Source organism: Dermacentor andersoni, chromosome 9 (genome assembly GCF_023375885.2).
Source record: "Dermacentor andersoni chromosome 9, qqDerAnde1_hic_scaffold, whole genome shotgun sequence".
Taxonomy (NCBI): Eukaryota; Metazoa; Arthropoda; class Arachnida; order Ixodida; family Ixodidae; genus Dermacentor; species Dermacentor andersoni.
In genome coordinates this window covers 55,528,076-55,553,615 of record NC_092822.1, presented here as the reverse complement: position 1 = coordinate 55,553,615, position 25,540 = coordinate 55,528,076, and the positions used below count along the sequence as shown (strand labels likewise).

The 25,540-nt window shown below is 48.7% G+C and overlaps 1 protein-coding gene across 1 annotated transcript in view; it reads left to right on the top strand.

The window, feature by feature from the left end:
- LOC129384038 (uncharacterized) overlaps positions 1-25,540 on the top strand; it is a 178,545-nt gene that overhangs the window by 79,554 nt on the left and 73,451 nt on the right. Inside the window, exon 2 of the mRNA XM_055069107.1 lies at positions 19,465-19,533. Within this exon, the coding sequence (XP_054925082.1) occupies positions 19,465-19,533 (69 nt within the window). The remainder of the gene's footprint in view (positions 1-19,464; positions 19,534-25,540) is intronic.

The window sequence follows — 25,540 nt, the reverse complement described above, 5'->3', positions numbered from 1 at the left end:
CCGTGTACCTACGGCCTCCCTGTTCCTTCCCTCGCGGCCCGTCTAACCCGGCCCAACAATGACGTCGCATCAGCGATCTCCCGCAGTGCGCGCCTTGCACACCGGCCTTGCGCGCAGACAACGGAGAACGATATGTTGCGCGCAGGTCCGTCCGGCAGACCCCGACATTGTGCGGTTTGAGAGGCGCCAGTTTCTTTCTTTTTTTGATGTCGTTGTTGTTGTTTTTCTATTTGTATATGTGCATTGCTTATATACGACAATGCACGGGGCGTTTAACACTGCGCGCCACATCATCGTCATCTTTCTCGTAATCATCAGTTTGTGCTACCGGCTGAATTGCTGCCAGTGGCACAAACTGCCGCGTTTAATTAAAGTGCAGAAATAATGGGGAAAACGGAAGTCAGCGTGTACTAAAGGAGACCTAGCCGCAGGTGGTAGGAGATGTAGTCTGTCGTGTAGTAGTCTGTTCATACTGTTCTAATAGCGTGCTGCGCAAGATACAGTGACGAGGATGGAAAGAAATACGCGATAGCTCCGTCCTATCTTTCTTCCCGCTTATTATATTTCGCACAGTACGTGATCGTTCTTCTGCGGTAGTCGGACCCGCGCACATCTACCGCGTTACACGCGAGGTGCCTTACGAATTAGGCTACGAAGGCGGCTATCATCTCCTTCACTTTCTTGGGTATTTGTGTACGCATAAAAGATTACCCCTGGGATGGCCAGATTATCCCAGCGTCACTCATGGCCATGGCGGCAGATTTGGAGCATTCTCAACCGCCGGCCTCACGTGGTGGTAGTGGTTCATCGTGATCACGCAACATGCCAGGGAATACCGAGGAGAGCGTTCTGCAGAAACCTGTCATATAGGATAAAAGGCTTTCGACGTACGAAACACACGCGCAAGTCCTATTGTGCGGTAGATTTGCCGTGCATTCCAATCGGGGCGTAAACTGCGGCGTAAGCTACTTTTGGAGGAGTACATAACTTCCGTCTGTGACGTCGACACCTCTTGTTAAAACGAGAAGATCCGTCTCAATGAAAGAGAAAGTGCAAGAGAAGATTGTGGATTGTGCTAATAGGGGGGAGAGACATATTGTACATATTGTTACATGTTGTTACATTTCGAGCTGCTCAGAGATACTGACGTGGTATGTGACCTAGGATCGTGAAAAAAAAAAAAAGAAAACGACTTGGCAGCCAAAGAACTCGCACGCGCAACACTCACTGCATTCAGGGTGACTTTCCGATGGCACAACATAGAGACGAAACTATAGAGAACTACATTTCCATGACTAAACAGTCAGGCGCTCGTTCATGTATGCACCATCCATCCTATTCGCCCACTGTCGAACCCGGATAGTCGAAGTGGCCGTTGAGGAGGCGTGGCTGGTTGTACCGATAGTCGCCGTGGTCCGTATCCACGTCTGGGTCACGTGGTCTCGGGCTCTCACCTCTTCTCCAAGGGCAGTCCGTGCCGCACGGGCTGCCCTTAGACCGAGGCTCGCAGGATACCAGGCCGCCGATCTCAGCTATAACAAGGCGTAAGAGGGCCACCCACCCATGGTCGCTGGGTACGTACAACAGGCCGGTAGCACGTAGAACCACCAACATTGCGCGTAAGACAGAACGCAAGGCCGCTGTGACAGCTGCAGGCCACAAGGTCCCTGGCCGTGAGCTCGGAAACCACCGATGGGTGAACTCCCGTTCGAGATCCTGACGCTCGTTCTATCGCGCGGCTACGCAGCTCTCCTGGCCCTGACTAGTGCGATGCGTCGTTCTCTTTTCGCGCCCGCACAACCAACGTCATGACTGACACTAGTGCACGGGCATTCGTTCGCCATGCATTGTGCATCCATCTGATTTGGTATGTATTGCGGCATAACTCGTGAATGGCCTGTTGCATAAGCACAAATATTGCATTACGCCACGGTGGCGAACATATTGGATGGACATGAGCATTGCAAGAAATTGAACGTTGCGCAGGATCAATTGTGTACGCATTGTCATTAGTTGCTTAGCATTTCATTATCCGCTTTACTAACGATTCGGTTCACGTAGATTCCAACTAGTGCCTTAGATCTGCACGCTCTTTCAGTTTAATTATGACTGCTTTAGGTTACTTTACGACGATCTTTGCATGTGCGAGAAGGCTTAACGATACGAAAAGCAGAGAGCTTGGTCGAAGCAGCGTCGCACGTGGTTCCCACAAGAACCGGACAGGGCACGGACGGGCGCCGTTTTCAGCTGCCGGACATGCATGTAAAGCGACCGTCGTCGAACCCTCTTTGCGACCCAACGTCCTGGCTTCCCAGCAGGGCCCGCAGCCACCTCGGCGTCTTTCAGCACCGACAATCGCCAGCAACCGACAACACAAGAGAAGCGGCTGCCAGGTGGTTGAAAGGAACCCAAAGACGGAGCGACCATCTCTTGTCCGGAGTCGTAGCGCCCTTTCTCGCGCAATGCGAAGCCCCTCCCCACCCCCCTCGCTCTCTTAAAGGAATTCGGGCCCGATTTCAACGCCCCCCCCCCCCCCCCTTCCCCGTCCCCTCCCTTCCGCTCGAGTCTCACGTGTCCACATACAACACCCGGGTTCAGTCGTTGGTCGGGCGGCAGTGCGACCGGAATGCCTCTCCGGGGAACCATTGGGGTACACGTATAGCTTGAGTGAGCGGCTGTGTGTGTGTGTGTCTGCGTGTGTCGAATTCGGCCGTTGGTGGTTCGATGGCGGGAACTGCGGCGCCACGGAGCGGACGACTGCACGGAGACAACCGAGGCTGTGATCGGTGCTTAAGGCCGACGCAGTCAGCGTCGCAGCTCGCTAAAGGGGAGAAGAGACTGGATGAAGCCGGCATGATTCTCGCTTCCGATGAGAATCGCGATTCGACCGACGTTAACGGAGCGCCGAAAGATGGATGGTTCCCTCATTTTTTATTTTTCTCGGCGAGCACCCGTTCTTCTAGTGCTTCTGCGCGTGTGCGTACGTGCGTGCGATGTCGTCGCAGATTTATCGTTACGTGCTGGCTTTTCCCGTTTTCGTGCCAAACGGTGAAATATTAGGTTTCGCTAACGGTATATGCAGCTTGCGCACTGCGTAGGAATTACGTTGTGCGAGGACAAGACGATGGACGCGAAGAAGAGGACCAGGACGTGAGACAAAAGACATCAAAGATACGAAGCGGATGACGTTGCTATATGGGAAAGCGGCGAAGGGTTGATTAACCTTGCTGCTGTGTCTGAGAGGATGCGTGTTTGACTGCTGCGCTGGTATCACTGGATAGAAATGGGTAGCAGAATGCTAGAGCATGTTATAGTACGCGGTAGTATAGCTGAAGACGGGCTTCTTTTCGGCGACTGGCAATGTCGACGGACGCTGCAGATCTACTGGATAACGATCGACTCGTACCCTTGTCTCTGAGTCAACCACCCATGTCAGTGCTGTGTGGGGAGACTGTAGATGGTGGCATTAGGAGTTGGCTTACTTGACAAGTCGGATACCACAGGTTCTTTGACGGGATGCCGGATACTTGAGTCGTAGTTCAGGTAAGAAACCATGCGTCAAGGTAAGAAACCATGCGTCACGTTTGTGCTGCGCGGGGGGAAACCTATGCCGAGCGATTCGGAGTGTTCGCCAATTACGCTCTTGTGAAATGCGAGGGAAACGTGAAATGTATGCATTCTTAATTGTTTAGTCAACACCAGATAAAATATCGAGAGACAGCTTCTGTTTAATTTGTAGATATATCTTGTAACAAATGTATGGCCATTGCCCATATCCTGTCTTCACGGCCTGAACCATTTGATGAGGCAAAAAGTAAGCTAGTCGATTCCGATCACGAAGCAAATAATAATTTCTCCGACTGTGCTATTCTTGAGTATTGCGTAGTTTGGCTTCATGCTTGCGCGCCATGCCATCGCCATGAAGTGTGAATAAACACATCTGCAATGTGGTGGGGCATGTAATATAGCGATGATTCATCGCTATAACGGCCACAAGGTCTCGTTCCTCAAGTAACTGCCTAATTATATGTACAGACACAAAAGGCGGAGTATTACAGCTTTACAGCTATGTCTGAACATCAGACGCAAGCTAAATCTCAAGAAATTACATATTCTCAATCGTGCACTCTATTCAAGAGCCCGTCTGAAGATTAACTACAGTTTTCAAATGTGATCTGTTTTCCGCGTTCCTTGCATGTTTTGTCTCGAGCGAGCTTGGGTAAACATTCCAGATGTGACATCTTTTCGTACGTGAGGTGTGAAATCATTCTATTCGAGAGTCGTGAATGTACTGTCTGTTCAAAAATAATCACAAGAAGCTGAACATTTAGCTTTGATTACTGCCGGAGTCGGTCGACGTAAGACCTGGTGGTTCCGCTACCATTATGGCCACTGTCTTGTTCGGGCAGCATAGAAGGACCAGAGGGCGCTGGGGTGGCGTCTTCCATAAAGCGAGATATAAGAAGGAAGAAGAAGCATGTGCTTGCTGCGGTAAAGCTAGGGAAACGATGGAGCACGTTTTAATAGAATGTGAAGACGTCTGCCCAGCGGTCGATTAAGGCACCACTGGCCTCCTTGAAGCCCTTTGGTTTAGCGAAAGCAGTGGAAAAGTAAACAAGTCCGCAGTAGGGGGGAGATTAGTAAGATGCGATTGGAAGATTGTTGGAAGAAAAGTATGGAAAGGACAAAAAATGTAGTTCGCAATAGGGGGTCAGAAAATTTGGTTGTGGAAGTTATAGTGTTTTTTTTTTTCATTTTTTGAACCTAGGTTGTACATTCGGCAGTATAATAGCAAAAGCTTGGTGGCGCAATCCGCCACCCCGTTCCCAAGGGAATGCTCATAACATCCATCCATCTATCCATGCTCTCAATTAAAAATAGTGTTGCCGACCGCAGCGCCGCCACAACGCCCCACGCCAGTTTCCTCAACGCCAGTTGAGCCGTCGCAGTTGGCGACGCTCTTTCGAAACTGACGATATGCACTTGTCTTTCTAGCTTTCGCATAAATCATTCCTTAAAAGCCAGCCTTCTGCTACTGGTCTCCATGCCCGTCGCTGTTTCATAGCTCCATAAACCTGCGACGACGTCTTCTCAACAGGACAGTATTTCGACCCATGTCTGGCATCACCGCTGCAGCGACACTCACCAGCTTAACTGCACAGAACTCAGAGTGTAGCGCACGCTCGTAAAGAGACACATATGAGCAAATAAAACAGGAAGAAATAAAAAAAAAAGACGGGTAGAGTGGCGGCCCGCTGATTTATTGTCGTCTAGAGGTCGCGAGTATGGAGTGCGGCAAGCCGTGAGCGAGAAGGCAGAATCCAGGAGGGAGTAGAAAAATAATGTTACAAGCGGCAACACGGGGGCAAAGTTCCCGCCGCAGGAAGGAATTGGGGAAAGGGCAGGTTATACGGAGGTTTGTGAGGAGAACGCGGTGAGGGAAACGGGGGACGGGGAAGGGGAATTTTTGGGGGGGAAGGGGGGGGGGGGGGGGCTAAGAAGTGTTGCTCGAGGAACCTGCGCTGCAGCCTAAGAAGGGAGTAAATTGAGGATGCAAGAAGAAATAAAGAAGCGAAAAGAGCGTCGGCGTAGAGATTGCGGTGGGGAGAGGCGGGCCGCAGTTTGGGTAGGGAGCCGGGAAAGAGAGGAGAAACGATGCAGAAAAATGAAGAGACGCTGTTTGCCTCGGTGACAAAACTGCTTGCTTCTTTCATGCCACGGCGCGGAGGCGGGAAGGAATGCGACCTGGCCTCAAGGATAGTTTCAAGAAAGAAGGAAATAAAGAAAGGAAATAAAAGGGCAATACGAGTGCTTGGCTGGCGCGAAACGAATTCCTTTTTTTTGCTTCGGGTTGTTCAACTCGCCGACCCGACGGCAACAACGACAAAAGTTCGCGGGGGCGAGAGATCTCGTGTATAGGGGACACCGAGGTGAATAAGGGAGAGAAGGGAAGAGGAATTGCTATTCCGAAGGCGTCAGCGTTTTTTCTCCCTCTTTGTTATCTCCTTCTTCCCCTGACGCCGTCTGTCGAGCCGTATATATAAGGCGATGTCCTGGTCGCTTTCTTCAATTCATTCCCGCCATTTTTCTTTTCTCTCTCTTGTTTTGTCTAATCTCCAACTTGCGGCGTCTCGCGACCACCGCTGTTCTGTGCTTTCTGCCTACTCCGCAATGTCCTATAACTGGGCGGTGCGCTAGTTGCTGAATCCGTTGGAATTGAACGTCATTCGCAAGGTTACCACATCTTCTAGTCGTTTGTAATGTTCTTAGCCCACGTTTCGAATTTCACATACCTATCGCTAAGCTGGCGGACGCTCATAAGTACTGCGCAATCTTGACTGCTCTAGCACTCATTTCCATTTCTCTAGCTTGGGTGAAGGTCCTCGATGGATTTCAACCGCTTTCTTGGGCCGCGTAGGGGAAGCTGACAACCGTATTGATACACTAGCCTCCTATTTGTATTGCTAGACGCCCTTCAACTAGAGTGCGTCAAATAGACTTCTAGGTCTCGAAGGCAGTGCTACCTTTCGACGAAAGCACGCACTGCGGTTCGTTAACGTTCTCGGTGAAGTTCCCTATCGCGCGTAGGGAATGTGAATTTTGCTACTAAATGCTTTCAATGTCGACTGGGATGGCAACTGTGAGGTGTTATTTCTCAAGCAATGGCTTAGAGCAGGAATGGCCGAGGAACTGGCTAAAGTGGCTGGGTACTCACTCTAATAATTCCTTAGATGTTCATGGGGACCACAATCGTGCAGTCACGCGGAATCCGCATGCCACTATTCAACTGCTTATGGAAACGTTTCGACAGAGTCGACTGCTTCATCTCAATCTCACGATAATCCCGCTCCATTGGTCGAATGAAATTGCCCACTTAAAAGGAGCAACCACGTGTGGGCAGGTTGGTTGCTTGTATCTTCATCAATGAAGACTTTAGCACAAAGGCGTAGCGTTAACTGCAACTGTGCTCTGCTTATGATGCTGATATAATGAGAGTCAGGCGGGGTCCTGGCTTAATAGAGCGTGCATCCGAGAGGGCTGGGAATTCTATGCAAAGTTCGCACCAGCGTGCTTAAAACAGAACGGAACAGGAATGAGGCACACACAAAATACAACTTCGATGCATCCCATTTTCTTAACACTGTTTAACGAAGTTAACTCTGAGGGTATTACCTTGTCAAAACCAATATCTCATTATAAGACACATCGTAGTTGGGACTCTGGATCATTTTTGTCCGCCTAGCTGGGCTTCTTTACCATCCACTCAATGCATAGTACACGATCGTTTTTTGCACCCTACTTGATTCTGAATGCGGCCGCTGAGGTCGGGGTCGAACCCACGACCTTGTTTTCAGCAGCGCAACGCCCATAGCCACTGCGATACCGGAGCGGGCTACCGAGTTCTGTTGCAAGTTTGGAAACTGAGGCTTGAAAGCGACAGGTCAGGTTGCCCGAAGAGACCGTAATTTCGTCTAATTCCTATTCGTTAGACGTAGTTAGATATCACAATTGATGGATGACAGAAAAAGCCGATTTTTCGTTGGCGACAGCGTACTGATGGTAAACTACTGCCAATCGCTTACGTAAATCTTTGCGCAGTAGCGGTGCCAAAAATGAGCTGCAAAGTAAGTTTCGAGTATAGCCTAAGTTCAGGCATTTTCTTGCAATTCAGCGGGAGGAGACTTCATTATAGTCTTCATATACCATCCCACGACGTATACTTTGCGGTGAGGAGTTCCTCGATGCTTTGGAGCTAAAATATTTCAGCGGGCGCGGTGTGACGCTTGCGCGTTGGCAGATGAAGTCCCCGGAAAAGAGTTACACGTCCTCTCTGGCAGGGTTTCCCGGTCTCCCTAGTTTTTCGGGCGTGTGAAAAACTGCAGAGAAGTAAAAAGAAAATGAACACTCGCTTTAGTATACGCGAGCGCGGAGAATAAAATGTCGATCCGCCGCTAGAACTTTGTCACTCCTTCAGCTCGTCTATTCGCATCACAACTCAGCCAAGTATTATTCCCCGGTTCAAGCTCCAAGGAATCGAATTCTCCCGAGGAGGAAGCCCGTCCTTCCCAGCAGTGAAAGACGGCGGTCGCCCGCTGGTGTTGAATAATGTAATCCTCATGAATATTCCGCCGGCGGTTGTCACGCCTTCCAGTGAAAAGGCTCATCATTATTTCGTTTTCTTCGGCCGTCCCGGGCTCGTTTCGGTGGGTTCACGCCCGGCGTCGTCGGTTCCCATATTATATCCGTACATACAACTTTACTACGGCCCTGGTGTGGCCCCAGGGCACGAATTGCGCCGGCGAGCAAAGCTGGGAAAGTTTCCGTCGCTTTCGTTTTATTGCATGTCTCTCTGCGGGACTCGGCTTGGCTTCGTGCGACTACTACTCATCTGAGAACGTGGTGTGGGCGAGTCGTGACGCTAGGGGGCGTGGGAATAAGCGCGTACTCGCTCGGCGTGTCAATAAAAGTTAGGGTTGTTCTTTAAGGCGGGATTCCTACCTTCCAGCTGACTCGATATCAAAACTAGAATGAACGCCCTCGTTTTTTTTCTTTGCGTGTTTAAAGCGAAGCTTTCTATGTCTCACCGATTCGTCTGTGGGCGCCGAAAACGCGCTGCAGGAAATCCAACTTACACATCGGCGTAGGGCAGTAAAGTTTACATTCGTAGGAGCGCGCCAGCGTCAACTGCAGGCCGACCGTGTAGTGCCTGATACCAGCGCGAAGCGACGAGCTCAGCAAGAGCAGCGCATGCGCACAAAGTTCACTGGAAGCGCAAGTTGCGTCTGTTAGGCAGGACACCACCACTATCGCGATTAATTGAACTTCCCTGCTTGTCGGGGACAGTAAGTACGCATGAACGCGGGCTCGTCTTAGAAGATCGGGAAAAAAAAATCAGAGCCCCTTCTTAAATAGAGATGGTTGAACACCACGCTGCCCAGACGAACTGTATATATCTGCATTGCATTGCGCGCGTCACGCAATGCATTCCCGGCCGTTACCATGGGTAGGCCGCGACTGCAGCGCATGGCAGAAGAGGCTGTCGTACGCAAGCGCTAGCGCGATCGTGGACGTAAGGCCGATCCCATGTATCGGCAACGGCATGCAAAAGCCATGTGGGAGACGCTTGTGCAGTCGAGATGCCTACTGGTCTAGTGATCGTCAGCATGTACATCCGACCAAAGACGCCTCGTTATGACGTGAAAACGTTCCTGGCAGAAACGATGAAATCCTTAAAACCACATAGTACGCCGATCCTCGCGAGCGGTGTCTTTAATATCCATGTGGTGAAAGAGCACGGCAAATAGATCGAGAGTTTCATGCTAGATCGCTACTCGTTGAAACTGAAGACGCTACAGAGACCCGCAACGCAGCACCGTTCCTGCATTCATCTCCCGTTTGCAAGCAGGCTGTGTCACGTTACGATGGCACAGCCTCTGACAGTCTACCACAGCGTTCACAAGGCAATACTGTGCAAGTGTAGAGTCGTCGACGAAAGTGTTGGTGCGTGCGTGTAATCAAAGGATACATGATCTAAAATAACAGCTATGCAACCTAACGAAATGTGTCTTCGTTCAAGTTCAACGTTCAAAACACACTATTCTAAACAAGCAATCAAGTCACATATGCATAGCATCAGGTCGCTCAGCATTTCTTGGGTTCGTTGCGTGGTCGTTGGCTTGGGGCTCTGATTCAGTTTGCATTGGGGGAAAGCTTCGCGTTCAACCACGTTTCTTTAAGAAAGGGGCTTCTTTTTTACTAGGGATGCAGCAATGTTGTACCCTTATCGCGTTCCCTTTTACAGACGGCCACGAGAATTTACGGGGCGCGACTTCACCGACAATTATGAATGTCTGCTCTTATAGGGCGTGGCGCTTAAAATTTATAACCGCCACCGTGTAGTTCACTTAAACTAGTGCAGAGTTTGAACTCTGGGCTGTGTACTCGTGGCATCGTGGATTTTCTTTTTCTTTGGCGGGGGGGAGGGGGGGGGGGCGCATGTTATGCGTCCAGTAAAACCTGTTGGCTGGCATCAATTATGGTCACCAGTGGATGATCTGCCGGCGCGTCGCACCTGATGTCGAAGAAACTAGTCCGACTAGTCTGAGACACGTTTAAGGCATATCGAGTTGCTTGACCGTCCATTCTTGCGGGAAGTTTTGCCTTCGCTGACTAGCGAACTTGACTTCGGCGTTCACTTTCGGCGAGACGACTTGCAGTGCAGGAAGCGAGTATCGCAGGAGGCCTTCGCATAGCGCAGCATGGAGGTGAAAAACAACGGTACAGTGACTGCTTCTGTCCGTTACACAGAACCATTCCGTCCGCCTTACCTAAACGAAGATAACGTGCAGCGTAGGATAACTGCCGAAACTTTCCGATACGCACAGCCCTGTCGCTATCCGTCATCGGACACACTTGAAAGGGAGACGTGTTCGACGGGCAAGGCCGTTCTGGACCTTGCTATGTATCGCGCGGGACGCGTCGCAAGTGAGGCGGGACGATAACAAGGCCCTCTTCGATCGCAAATTGCTTTCGCTTGTCTGCGGCCTGCCCGCGCAGCTGGCGCTCTCTGGGCCGAGTTAGTCGGGCGTGTCGAGCGTCACTGCAGCGACGAAGAAGTGATGCTGAATTGAGAAACGATGGTTGAGAACGAAAGCAAGAGGGTGGGGGAGGGAGCGGGAGGGGCCGTTGGCCTGGAAGAAACAAGTGCTCACTCGACTATGCCCATCAACGCGCGCTTCCGTTTTATCCCGTTTCTTGCGATGCTCCCGAGCTTCGCGAAATCTGCCTCGCTCGTGTATACCGACTCCTACGCGAGTGAAAGTTGCTAGCGATATTCGAGTCTTACAACCGGAAGACGAAATACGATCGAGAGAAAGCATTGCCCGGATGTCCAAAGGAGAGGGGAAAAGAAGATATTAGGACAGCGCGACGTTGTCCATGTCGCAGGGGACGCCCCAAGTTTTACGACTCGCGTAGGGCAAGCAGGCGTGATACCGCAAACCGGGATAGGGGGTGGCGACGGACAGACACTCTCGGATATCAGAGCGCGGCGTCCATATTCCCGAATTCCTGTCGGCTCGTTTCTCGCACTGGCTGGGCTTACTCTATTTGTTTGTGTACTGTCTCATCCCTTGTTCCCCTACTACACACTGACGGTCCATTTGCCACTAACAGTCTGTTTCCATGCTTGCAGTTTATTTGCGGGCAGGCGATCGTGGTCTTCTAGTGCGCCCTCGAAGATTCTACAGCATCAACTGTACCCTTCGAAAAGTTTAGGCTGAAATTCAGTAGCTTTTGAAAGCAGGCCTTGTCGAATGCTAAAGAAACTGTATTGTATTGGCAATGTGCCCTTCATCTCTTCTCCCCTCACCCCCAACCCCCTGTCCCTTGTGATATTGAAGCTATGTTGATTTTGGCAATAGATTGCCCGGTATATTAAATGCTTGAAAAGACGTTTACTTTAGAAGTGCATTAGTAGCTTTCTCTCTTTTTTCTTGTTTATTTCTTTTTATTTTTTATTTTTTTGCTGGCCCCTCGTTCATATGACTTCCGATTCCAAGAACTTCTGCGTAACCATCGGCCTATTCGAGGCCTTTTCGTTACCCCATTATGGCGCCAAATTTGACACCTGTCAAAGTACATCATTTCCACAAATCATTCATAACATGCCGTCTAAGGGGAGCGTGCAGGGGCCGTTATTTACATTTATGTAAGCCCCTTCCTCGCTGTCAGCAGCACTCCTCTTCCAACTACCACGCAGAGGAGCTACATAAGGACCAGTAAAAAAAAAAAGAAGGAACGAGGGAGGGGGGGGGGGGGGAGACCGCGCAGTTTGTTCGAAATAGGGCGCGTAGCGCGCGTAGAGAGCTTCACCTGAAACTTCTTTTTTTTTTTTTTCCCACGTCGCATCTCTTTCGCCGAACAAGCTCACCGCGTAAGCATGAGTGCTCGATATACCGCGCGCGGCCGCAACAACTGCAGATCCATACTTGCCATCAAAGTGAAAATCCGCTTGCAGGCGAAGGCACGAATGCGCACCACAGACAGGCAAGAAAATACAAAAAAAGACTGCTAAGGAAAATAAAAGTGAAATTGAGCAGGCGGGGAGAGGGCATTAGAGAGAAAGGGGACGACGTTGTTATGCCTCCTGCCAAGTCTCGCAACAAAAACTATAGATGGCTGGACATACCGGTACGTTCCTAAATTCCTTTCAGCTTGTTTTATTTTCCTCTCTTTCTTTCTTTCTTTGTTCCCTTTCATTTATTTCTTTTTTTCTTTTTTGATAACCGTAGAGTCCTTGTAGGGATGGCAGCTGCAAAGAGGGAACGACGACTGCGGGGGATGAAAAGAAAGCTCGGGTGGTGTGGGCGAGTGGGAGGACACAGAAGGGAGAGGGGATTTAGGGAGAGACAGAAAAGGGGGATCCCTTTAGGATAAGGAGTGATTCTAACCGCGTCGAATGACTGCTGTCGATTGATCCATAAAAAAAAAGAATACAACGAAAACAAGTAGACACAAAGAACTGCAAGAACAAGCAGCTCGTTTGAAATCGAAAACAAGGATCGGGCGATGGAACGATGCGACAGAAGGGAAATGACCAAAAAAATCCGGGATTCCCGAGACGTATACGAAAGGTTAGGGAGTGAAGGGAAAAAAAGAGGCACGTAGGAAGGAGACAGACCGCTGGTATACCTCTGGCTTTGTCATGTACATACACGCTCGAAATACCGCACGCGGAGCCGAAAGTGCGTCGAAACCGCACGAACCTTTTTTCCCTCTGTTTGCCGCGGAGGCAGACGCCATCAATACGGACGGTTATTGGAAACGCCGGGACGGATGCCCCTGCATTGAGCCGGTGCGGCGATGAGACGTCTGGGAGCGCTGTCAGCGGGCACTGTCCTCTCGACGGGCAAGCGGGTGTTGTCCTCGACGTATGAGAGCGAGCGTCTCGGTCAGATGAGATAAGGCAAAGTCGATCAGCGCGCTACTTAATGCGGCGGAGTTCTGGTCCTAAAATCTTTTGTAAAATGATTGTGTGGAACTGTTCTTGTCTGCAGAATATATGGGCTGAGCAAGCATCGATCCCAAGCCAGCTTGAACTCGTGCAAACACGCGAATACAGAACGCAGCGTGAGGGCGGGTAGACTTTGAGCGTAAAACGGCTGAAGTTTGCCTGTGATATACGCGGATGACGTTGGGCGCCTTTTCAGCATTATGCCTACCGCATGTTTCATGTCAATATAACCCAACTTTAAAGATAGCGTGGCGCACGTTAAGTGAGTGAGACCAACGAGGTATTTTGCGTAGTCGGCTTGAGTTATTCAGGATAATTCTTGAATGGCGATTGTAATAAGCTCATTAGTTACGTGTATTTACGCGAAATTATAATGGTCGTTTTAGAGCATGAGTTGTATTTGTAAACTCCAAGAGCTCAGAAACACCTAATAAATTTGTGTTCACGACGTTATCGTGTAGATGCTTCTGTTATGGGCTCTCACGAAAGTCTGCTAAGTAAATTTTAAAAAATGACCACACCACGTGCTTGCGCATTCGAATAGCTTTCAATTGTTTTTCAAAAAAGCAAGGAAACAAATCAACGACAACAAAAAAACGAAGAAATAGTTTGAGTAAATCAAGATGATGACAAGTAATGTGCTGTTGGTCTCATTCGTTCAAGGTGTACCCCGTTATAGTTTTGTTATAATTATGTGAAACACACTGTATATTACAAACGGTCCGTCGCGCAACGTGCATTGCAGTGAATGCACATGTCAGTAGAATTCTTTTTTTTTTCTTCTCAGTCAAAAATCAGGGGCCTAACTGACGCATCTTTTTATTTGTAAAAACTGTTCGTGGTTGGAGGGTCGCCTCCACTGTCCTTATGATTGCTATCGCAACTGGTCAGAACCAATTCTCTCTTCCAGCTCTGACCTAAGAACTGCAGGATTCTGTTCACGATAAAAAAAATACTGACTGAGTTTTTCCCGAGAAAAACAAGTCTAAAAGCATCTGTGAAGTCCTCAGAGCAATTCTCTCACGAAAACCTACGCGCCAAATAATTTTACGGAAGTCAATAGTGAAGTCATGGATAGGTTCCACAACCACCAAAACAATTCTCAATGGCTTATTGTGGAAGAGAAATTTATTAGGTGAATTGTCAGTAATGGACTCGCGATAACACGAAATAACATGAAAAGAAGAAAAAAATCCTTTAAATTGCTGGTGTAGCTCGAGCAGTTGCGGTCGGAGGTGTAAAACATCTAGAAGTCATCTCAAAAGCGGATGAGCAGTCGCAAGGGGCTTCGTAACTTTTTTCCCCGCGTGAATCTCGGAGGCAATGCTGCTTCGAAATTGCTCTCGTATGAGCCACTGGAAGAAGCCTTGGTGAAAGCTATTTTGGAGCCGTTACAAATGTCCCCGTTCGCCCGCTGAAAAAGCGAGCGCTCTTAGACATAATCTACGGGGTAACTGGTTCTCGGCCATTGCAAAAGAGGGCTCGCTTTTGAATTTGAACATATCCTTATACTGAAGCTAGTTGATTTCGAGCACGTCGGGATGCGAGGAAATCTTTCGGACGACGAAAAGCAACCACCGGGAGGCGAGTCGTTCAACTAAGATCACTTGCGGTGCGAAAGACAACGATTGCGACAACCAAGACCGGCGTGCGACACAGGGCAAGCAAATCCAATCCAATCCAAGGCAGGAGGAAGATCACGCAACCGACCGCGCGAGCAAGGCGAATGTAGACACGTATACGACACGGGCTGTTAGCGAGCAGGAACCATTGTTATCAGCACTTGGAAGGCGTCTACTCCCGTATGCTCACAACGTGTAGGCATAAATTAGAGGAGATAACACAGGGCAGGTATTTTGTTAATATGAAAACAACTTTTGGCTGCATTTGCCTTAGAGGTGTCGTCAGCTGCGTGTCATTTTTTTACTTGCCTCCCTCGATTTTTTAAAAAATTTTAACCTTTGTAGTGTGGGTATCGGGATACATATAGGTCCGTATCGGCTCGGGCATTAAAGTTGACAGGCGCTCACGAGGACACGGGTATATCGAGTAATGGATACGCTTGCTTCTCACGTCGCTTAAAAGGGCGATATGGGTTCCCACACGTGAGGGTTTGGTCCTGAAAAAATAATTTACCTTGAGCCTTCAACGTGCTTTCTTTCGATGACATTTTCTTAACGCCTCAACACGTCGCACTGAAGCCCAATATTTCATGCACATCCGCGACTACGCCTGTACCTGAACTTGAGCTCTAATTCTGTTTTTTTTTTTCTTCTTTCAACGTCTCCCAAAGATCCTGGGGCGCTTTGTATTGTAAGCAGGTTTACATTAAACGACCGTCTAGGAGAAACGTCGGGAACGCCTCGAAGGCTACCGTCTTCCGGCGTCATCAATAATGTCATCGGTGGACAAATTCTTGTGCCAGTAAAATGGGGTCCCAGTCTAAGGGGTGGGGTGGGGGGTGGAGGGAGAGAATAAGAGGGGAGAAAACATATGATCATGCAGTCTATCTTGGTAACTAAAGAAAACAGAACACATCGAAACATGTTTCTTCCCATTTTGCCTTTGTAGCAATTTCTTTTTTTTTTTCATTTCTAGACCGAAAGGCGAGCGAAATGGCGATTGAAAAAGAAATGTAAAAAAAAAATGATACTGTGGCATGAAACGGAGTGCACTTTAAGTAACTAAGTACGATCGACAGGTTGAAGAGAAAAACAGGAAGTGTCACAAACAAACCCGAATAGCGTGATACATGGTCTAGACCAGTCTGGTGAACTTATTGGAGGAAGAAAAAAATCAGGCGTAAACACTAGAAAAGACACGAGAACACGTCTCGAGCGCAACTTTCGTTGCTAACACAGCGCTCCAGCAAACAACGCGTGGCACAGCCGCAAACACAGCATATCTGAGAGAAAAAAAAAAAGAAGAAAACGAAATACTTGAACGACAAACTGGGCCTCTGTCTGCTCGCGCGTCACTGAGTTGTCCGCCACCGCCCTCCTACACACTTTTTTGGGAGCCCAGGTAAGCGAAATAACAAGAGTGCGGACAGGACGAGACGTCTGGACGAAGACGCCGAAAGAAATCGCCACAAAATTTGGGCACGCTATAGAGACGGTCGAACAAGGACGGCCCATAATACACTCTCTCCATCATATCTAGGCGTATAGCTGTCGCCTGTCCTGGCGCGTTGTGTTTTGTGAAGCGACCGCTAACGGCGCTCACATCATTTTTTTTTCGCTTAAGTTTTAGTTGATTTGGTAAACGACAAAATGTGAGGCCGTAGAAGTTCTTTAAAAAAAAAAAAAACGTTTCGTAACAGCATCTGTTCTAAAAAAAACAAAAACGAGCTGAGAATGAGGATACTTGAAGTAGAAGTATTTCTCTCTCTTTCTCTCTCTCTCTCTCTCGGTATATTTCTTTTTCTTCAGTACTTTATGTTCTAGAGCGTTCCCGAAAGGCATGAAGCATCTGAACTGCAGAAACTCTCAGCCGCACGTTGTACCAACATCGCGCTCATTGTTCGAACTGTTGGCGCAGTCTTGCTGAATGAACTGTGTTCACCGCTGTTCAGTCTTTTATGTTTTATAATGAATGTTTATGTGCACTTCCTCTTAGTTGTATCTCCCTGTAAAGTCACTCATGTGTGTGCGTGTTTTTTTTTGTTTTTTGTTTTTTTTTTTGGCGCCGTTGGTCCAACGTTTCTTCGCTGCTTGGCGGAACGATCGTATCGAGAGAAGCTGGAATCGACGCGGTGTGAACGACCCAGTAGAGCTATAGAAACTTGCACGCCATGCCTCTTCGAATTTCCTCAACTCTTCTCAAATCGTGGGCAAGCGTTGCTTCTCTCGCGAGAAATTAGGACCTGAAAGCGGTGTAGGTGCAGCCTTTCGTGGCCTGGCGGATTTCGATGGGTTTTCAGTGAGGCGTTGAAAATTACGCGTCTTCTTTTCTTCCTTTCCTTCTTTTTTTTCTTTTTTGGAGCCGTTCTCTGTATTATATATAGCGGTGTTTCATAGCTAAACCAAATTATCGGTGTTTGTTTTGGGGACGTGTCCGCCTAAGTGACGGACTCCGTATTTAAGAGCTCCTTGCCGGTGAATTTACTGTGTAGACCTTACGAAGAAAGCACTCGATTATGGCATGTCTCCCAATAGGCTTTTTTTTAAATACATTATATATATTATTTATAGGCTTTCTTACATTCCTACCATTTCCTATCGCTTCGGATTACTTACATCCTAAATTCTTGTGGCCGAATTCCCATAACTCTCCGTTCGTAAGAACAGCTCGTCATTGTGCAGCTTGCTTCGCTGAGAATATTTTCGTTATCGCGATTGGCCAGCAACCATTTTTTTACAAACAGCTACAGTATGCAGATTAGTTGAGTATAGAGACCTTACCTTAACTTTTTATTGATAAGTGTTGCCTACAGGCAACATAGCAGAAAAATAAATTATTTTCTTGCCGAGTTTCTGTTTTGAATACGAAGTGTCTGGCTAAATGTCTGCGGCTAACACTGAAGGACAGCTAGCAAGCGTCATTTGAGGAATAAGTTTGACACGTGACTCGATTTGACATGTGACACGTGAAAGCACGGTCAGAGGAGACAGACCCATGCGCGATCTTCGGCTGTAGTGTTGCCTCACACGTGACGTAAAGCTAATAATAATAATAATAATAATAATAATAATAATAATAATAATAATAATAATAATAATAATAATAATAATAATAATAATAATAATATACACTTTTGGTTGGCATGCGACGAGAGCTGCTAGTACAAATTCCAAACGAAGATATTAGGTTGCTCGGGTTGAAGCCCACTTCCACTTTTCTGCCTGGTGGTTCCCCGCTACTACTGAAAAAGTTTCGGCCAAGTATGCATACTGTTCTTTTTGTTGATTGTGCTCATTCTCCGCGTGATGCCTTGTATATTTAGACGGAAAATGAATATTTTTTTCTCGAGTACCTTTGTTAAAGGGTTTCGATACTGCTACCTCGTGCTATCCTTACAGTATCTGCCATCGCTGAACGCACTAGCATTTAACGTACTACTGTCTCACGAGGTTCCAGCACTCACGCCCTAAGAAAGCAGAATTCCGCCTCACAAGAAACGCTTCTACGCCTGAAGCTTCTCTCAGATTTCTGAAACTGTAGACGGTTGCGCCACTCTTCACGATGCAATGCCTGAGGAGTTTGCTCGGTGATGCTGCAATGGCGAGGTCTTTCCCAAGTCACTTCTAATCAAAGGAATCTTGAAGGAGTGTTACTGCAGTGCAATAACCGCGCAAACAGATAAAGTTCACAGTATATTGTATGAGGAAACTGGAAGCAGCCCCTCTTCATATAGAACGCTTTATCAAGTCAAAGCCGGTTTGCATATATGATGAAAATGAGTTCGACGTGACGTCCTCGCGCGAGAACCTAATCTCGGATGACAACGAATAAGGCGATAATATTACGGTGGTCGGGAAACCATGAGTATGGAAAGGGGCAGGGATGTTCCATTGCTCCTTTAATGTACATGCGGCCGGCTCTTGCATCAGTTAAATAAGCGGATGGAAGTTAATAAAGAAAGAACTTGAAAGGAAGAAAAAAAAATGCTTGAGAAAGGAAGTGTTGCGCCACGAGACATTATTTGAGGTACGGCGAATTGAGCAATAATGCGCCAGCGCAGAAATGAAAGCATTTAGGCGAAGACGGCGAAAAGAAGTGAAGGATATGGTAGAAAAGAGTAGTTGGGCGAATATCTGTATGCTGCGTATGAAACAGAAAGCAATCCGGATGGTCCGTATAAATCCGTATTTCCGGCTCTCTGAAGCCCAGAATGTAATGGAAACGGTAGGCTTGGCGGCATTTCCGTACTGCTCTGTTCAGCTTCTATGGTAACCTTCTTGCCCATATTGGTCAGAAAAATTTCGCACACCTTTTAAGCTGGCAAAGCTATAGTCAACTGAGCTATACCTACCGCGAGGTCGCGCGCGTTAGAATGTAGTGCAGTTCGATTTAACCGAATTTCTTTTTATAAACAAAGAAGTTCTCAGAAATCGCACTGACCATTTCAAAAGTTACGAAGCTTCTCATGTGTACGAATATCAACGAGCTTCGTTATCTCATCCGTTCAGGAAAAGAAAACGAAAATTATCAGGGGATTACGTTAATCTCGAACGCATGGCTACGCGTCATTTTCACTGCATAGCCATTCTTTCTTAAGCATTTACGCGTAGCATTGTCATTCATGGCTAGCTGATGCGAAGCTGTGGGGAAGTGATTTCCCTGGGGATTTTCGGGATAAAAGATATCCTCCCCCCCCTTTCTGGTGATGTTAGCAATAGCGAGACCCGTCCACTTCGAGAGACGTTACATAATCTCGCCAAAGCTCGTTTTGCCCTGCGACTGCTTTCTTATTATACCCAATGGCATTTCTTTCGTTTTCTGTGCAGGACGCAAGGCGAAGCTGGCAGTAGCTCTTCGCTTACAACCTGCACGGAGGAGCGTGGCAAGCAAGAGAGGTGAGTACCGATACCTTTTCCCCTGTGAAGGCACTCAATCGAGTTTATTTTATTTTATTTATTTTCGTTTTATTTTGGAGGGGCTCGCGCCGGAGTGTTTCAACTCTATGTGCTGCTTTCTCCCATTGCATATGCCAGCGCCTGGTAAATGCTATCCGTTTAGCCTTCGGTTCCGCAGCGACTCACCGCGTTAGCTTAGTGGCTATGGCGTTTGTGCATCTGAGCTCGAGGTCATGGGTTCGTTTCCGGCCGCGGCGGTCGCATTTCGAGGGCGAAATGCAAAAAAAAGACAAGAAAAACGCTAGCGTACTTGGGTGCAAATTAAAGAACCAGAGACAGTCAGTCAAAATTGTTCCGAAGTCCCCTTCCCCCCCCCCCCCCCCTCCTTACGGCATGCCTCAATATCATATAGTGGTTTTGGGATGTAAAACCCTATTTTATCATTTCTATTTCCTCTGCTCCCAATTCTGAAACAAAAAAAAAAAAATTTGGTGCCGATTAAGCGTGAATAAGACAGAAAGGCGTTATCATTGCGTCGCGCTTCTTTGAGGTCCCGGATCCACGATTGGAACCGCGCTCAGCACATTACAAAGCGTTGTACGGGAGCTCATTCGACTCACGTCCTGCCTCTTCGACGAAGTGCAAGTACACCAGCATATAGATGCATGTAGGGAAGGTTTGTAATACAAAATGAAATACAGGTACTACAATAAAATGTCCAAATTCATCATCGCAGTGGAACATTAGAAGTAAGAATATCTTCATATAAAATGGAGTTATTCGAATAACATGAAGTTTCCATCACAAAAAAAAAAATGCAATAGATGGACATGTGCGAGAATTGTGGACAGTTCTTTGTCCTTTTGGTTATCTATTGAATTTCACCACTGTGTATCGGTGTAACGTAATAAGCAGCATTTTAAAAAAAGCATTTTTCGTCAATTAACCCGAAGTTCAGAAACTTTCAGTTCGTAACGTGCAGAGATGGTGTCCTTTTAATAACACGCGTATTTAGGCCAGTTTATCGTAACGCCCTTGCTGCGTTATAGCAGAATTTCGGTCAAGAGTGAAGCACACCTACAACGCAGCAGGGAAGTTACGCATAAGTGGCTTAAATACACATGGTATTAGAGGGGTGTGTACCCGCTCGACGTTTCTAACTGAAAATTGTTAAAATTTGGGTGACCTTTTGAAATACCATGTTTTTTTTCTTTTTTAATGCCACCCCATCGAGTTGCGCTAGAGAATGGCCGTGAACTCCTACAGATGCTCGTAGGGGGGCAATGTTCGAAATCGCCGGGCGTGCAATTCACACTGGCCTACCTAACACGCAGCGTACGTCAGTCCTCAGCGAACAATTAATTCGCAGTTGCGCGGCGAAACCAGCCGAGTGTCCCTCTCAGTCTGCTCGCGGAGATAAACGCGGGTGGGCACCGCACATTCGACGATGGCTTACGCACGCTGGCAGCATGACGATTCGGGGAGGAGATGAATCTGTTACGTTCCCTGGCCCATTTCGTTGCGTTTCTTTACCAGTCTTCTCTGTCCACCTACAGAGGGCGTTCACCGGTCGAGCCGCGTCTCTTCGTATGCTTGAATTAGTAAAGGCAAGGCGCAGAAGACCAGAGGACTCAATAAGAACACAAACGACAGGACCGGCGCTGGTCCTATCGTTTGTGTTCTTCTTCTTGAGTCCTGGTCTTCTGCGCCTTGCCTTTACTAATTCAAGCCTGAACCAACTAGCCCATGCAAGCAAGAGTTTTACTTGAGCATATCTCCTCGTATGGTCACGCAGCGATGTCGCAAATTGGGAAAAGCAGTTTCCCCGCGGCATAGCCTCCTCAACGCTAACGGCGGTACAGAGGATTATCTGAAGCGTCGTATAAGTGCCTTTCTCGTCTGCCCCACAGCACGAGAAATGGCTCGGCGTGGCTCTCGCGCTGAGGTCACGTACAGCCATCAAACGATGACATTCGGAACTTGCGTTAGTCAATATTAGTACCGATTCGATTGAAAGAATATCGCTTTTCGAACGCCCCCTCCTCTTATGTATATCTGATCGCTAATTGCGGAGAGGGTACAAAAAAATCGTCCTTCAAATTTTTCCTCATTCGATAAAGCCTTTCTTTTCTCTCTCTCTGCTGTAAAGCTGAAGATGATTTGAGGATTAGCATTTGTAAAGCTCGCTTTCTGTTGTTTGTTTTTCCTCAAACGAGTTCTATGATTTGATTTTGCTGCTGCAATATTACGCCAAAATTTTACCTACGCGGTCTGTTCGGCATCAATCACGAGAAGTGCCTCAAAAGCTGCTCTCTACGACACCGACAGCACAATGGCCTCCTCTCGCAGGTCGACGCGGCGTGTTCTCCCCGCTTTTAATAATCAATGCGTGCGCCCGAGCGGGTGAGCCTCTCCAAACGACACAGCCTGCTTCTCACGACTACCCATTTTACCCCTAACGCCGCGCGAATCGGATCAGCTGCGCGTAATTTCCCGCCCACCTCCCAACCCTTCATTAAGCGAAATTCGCCGCTTTACACACCGCATGCACGGCAGAAGGAAAAATAAAAAATAAGAGAGGAATTGGGGGGGGGGGCGAAGGGGGGGACGAAAGCATCTGCGGTGTGAATCAGTCTGGCGAAATCACTGTGCAGGTACAAGCACACAAAACATACCGCAACGCGTACACACACACAGAGACACGCACGCAAGCAAGGAGTGAGAGACGCAGGCATACACGCGTATCCGAACGTTTCCAGCGGCACGCAGGCGCAGACACAAACGCAAACACACACACACACACACACACACACGCACACATAAGAAGCGCATGCGCACAGCCTCTCTCGACCGGGACCTCTCTCTAATGCGCGTGACGCTGGGCGCGTACTGCTCGCGGCGCCGATACTCGAACGGGGTGCGTTTGCGACGGGCGTCTCCGATGCGGAAAAGGCGCCCGATCGCGCATGCACGGCCGTGGTGGTGTGGTCGTTCGGAGAGCGGACGGCGAGCGTGCCGCTGGCGTCGCCAGGCCAGAATCAGTGATTAATTTAGGCTACGCCGCAGCCCAGGTTCTCTGGGTGCACGAAGGAGGAGGAGGGGGAGGAATAACGCGGATGCAAGCGTCGCTCATTAAAAAACGACCGCGCAACGCGCCCTTCCTTCGAAAGGCCCGGCGCGTGGCGCTGCGGCCGCGAGTTTGTTTCGCCCGCAGTGCACCGGAGTGCTGTCGAGAAGCAAATTGCTGCCTATCTGCAGTTTGACTAAGATGCGTGCAGCGCTTGGTGGACACGTTTCGCGAACGTTGCTCAACGCCTCCACTGTGCCCCGCGTTATCATGCGCCCTCTTTCTTGCGCTCGCGAATAAGAAAACTTCGTCATTGGGCCCCGTTTGCCGAGTCACGATGGCCAATTACGCAACAGCCAATAATACGCCGGCCAATAGCGAGCGACCGGGTTCGTGAATTCATATCCTCGTTGGTTGGCGCCTGCTGTACTTTGTGCAATGCTGCACCGTTTTCGCTATACTGAAGCTGACTGCTTGCGCGGGGTGTTGTGTAGAGCCAAAAAAAAGGGGTGCCCTTTTACTCGAGTTCTGTCAACGCCAGGGATATGAAAAGACGGCGAAAAAAGGGGAAAACAAGAACTAGTTGTTGCGGAACCGATCGGCGGTAAAAGAGAATTGTAAGAGTGTCTTTGCGAGAGCTTACTGAAACATTGCAGTTTGTTGCGGTTGGTACAGCTGAACTCTTTATAGGTGCATAAGGAAAGCAGAGCGTATAACCTGGCAGTCGTTGCGCCCTCTGTTCGTATCTTTTTATATCGGTATCTTTTTATATCCGTATCTTTTTTTCTGGGGTGTATACCAGAAGCAGTGGCTCACTAAATATAGGGTTTTGTTGCTATAAGAGATCGCAGGATTAAGTCCCGACTCTCGTGTACCGTGCGATGAACACACATTGAACAAAGCCGGCTGGTCGAGAATAATTCGCAGCTGCCCTCTAAAGTGCCTCTCGTAGAAACAAGGAACACATTGCAAACATTGATGCATTTCTTGATGTGTAAGCTAACCACGCATTCTCTAGCGGCGTAGGCGAAGTGGCGCATGCGCATTGTGTCCGAAGCCCGCGCCAGCTCTTTGTTTCCATATATGGTATCGGTGACCGTGCTTGCCGCATAATGACGTCATCGGCGACCGGCTGACGGTGCACGCTATACTGTGGCGCCATCTCGTAGCGGGTCGCCGCCGTGGAGCACGTTTCGTGTGGCACTGCGCTTTCCTCCTCGTGCTTCAGCTGTACCCTCTTCCTCCGCTTTCCTCCTCGCTCTCTCCTCGTTATCGCCGTCTTTCATCCTCCGCGGCGCTCCGCGTTAGCTCCCTTTTATTTTTCATCCTTCGGTGGGGTTCGTTCGTTCTGCCGGTTACGCCAACGCCGAGGCCGATGCGCAATGCAGGCACGGGCGTGCAAGAGCAGCGTTCTGAAATTTGAATCGGCAGTGATATTACAGACACTTGGTTTAATATATTTACTTGACGGCGAAAGCAGCGCGATGCGATCGCAGCTTCGCACAAAGGTGCCGAGGGCTGGTTCTTGTACCAGATAATTTTGTTTGAAAGGCACGCTCATAATGTACTGTTTAACACGCGTAGTCGGTGGTCCACATAAGAAGATACGCCAGTCAATTCAACGGATAACTTGATGTTAGGTCGCCGCAAAAGCTCCGACAGCTCGTAATTGGCGAGAAAGAATAAGTTCCTCCTGACTCTTACGGCTCCCAGTTTGCTGGTAGCCTCCAGAGAGAGGAAAATTGTAAATGTGGAGAAATTGGTCTAAGGAGGAGCTTATCTTTGTGTCGCTACTGCATAATTGGGGTAGAGTCAGCGGGAGACGGGGAAAGAAAGAGAGAAATGAGCTGGCCACGCAAAGCTACAGCGAACTTTATTGATCAAGTCAATGTGCGCTATACACTATACACACCGCGCCCATTGCGCACAGACGCACATCACATGCTGTCTCCAGCTTGCGGCAGACTAGCCTAGTATAAGTATACGCACTGACTATGGGAGACACCAAAGTGCAGTGTCACAGCTCAAATTTCACCGCCTGCGTTTCTTTCCCGTCCAGCGCACGCAATTTTGTCACTCCGCCGCCATTTTGAACACGGCTGTCTGGATCAGCAATCGAACTGAAGACCTTGTTTTCAGTTGCTGAATGCTACCAGTCAATGCATATAGTTAGCACTATGGTAGCCTAGACAACGTATTTATTTATTTATATATCTGTTTTTGCGCGTTGTGTACAGGCACACGGCGAAGGGGAGCAAGAAAGACAACGCACGAGCGAGCCCAGTAAAAGTGATATATAACCCGACTTAGTCCACGCGGTAACTCTAGCGGCCCCAAAGTTTGGCGACGCGGGACGCGTGCTGGTCGGGTTGTCCCCGCTTATCATACAGATGAGGCCGTGGCGGAACAGCAGCCGCCTTACGCAAGCGCCCTCTCCGCGTCGCTATCGATTGACAGTCGAGTGAGTACCCCGCCGCACAACCGGGCGCCCTTCCGCTAATAGACGCACGTCAAGAACGGACCGGAGCACCAGCGTCCGCGCGATGTTCCGACGAGCGGACAGGCAGTGCGAAGGCGGCCAGTGTGTGTGCGAGAAGAAAAAAAAACTGAGAGAGAGAGAGAGAGAGAGAGAGAGAGACGTAGGCTGGCGGAATTCGAATGCCGTCGCTGTGCATCGAGGTAGAGGAAGTTGTGAAATCCTTTTTCGCGGTGAATTCATTTCATTTCGAAACCGATTGTTCGGGTGGACATGCCTGTGAGTGCGGTCGCGTTGCAGCGCTCGAGAAGAGGGCTAGAGGGATACACCGGAGTTTACTACAAACATACACTAGGAGGGAACTCCGACGCTGCCCTTGTTAAGCGATACTGTGGAAATGGTGGTTAGTATACATAGCTTTGTCTAATCTCCGTGCTTGTGGCTTCAAACTATCTCGGACGTTC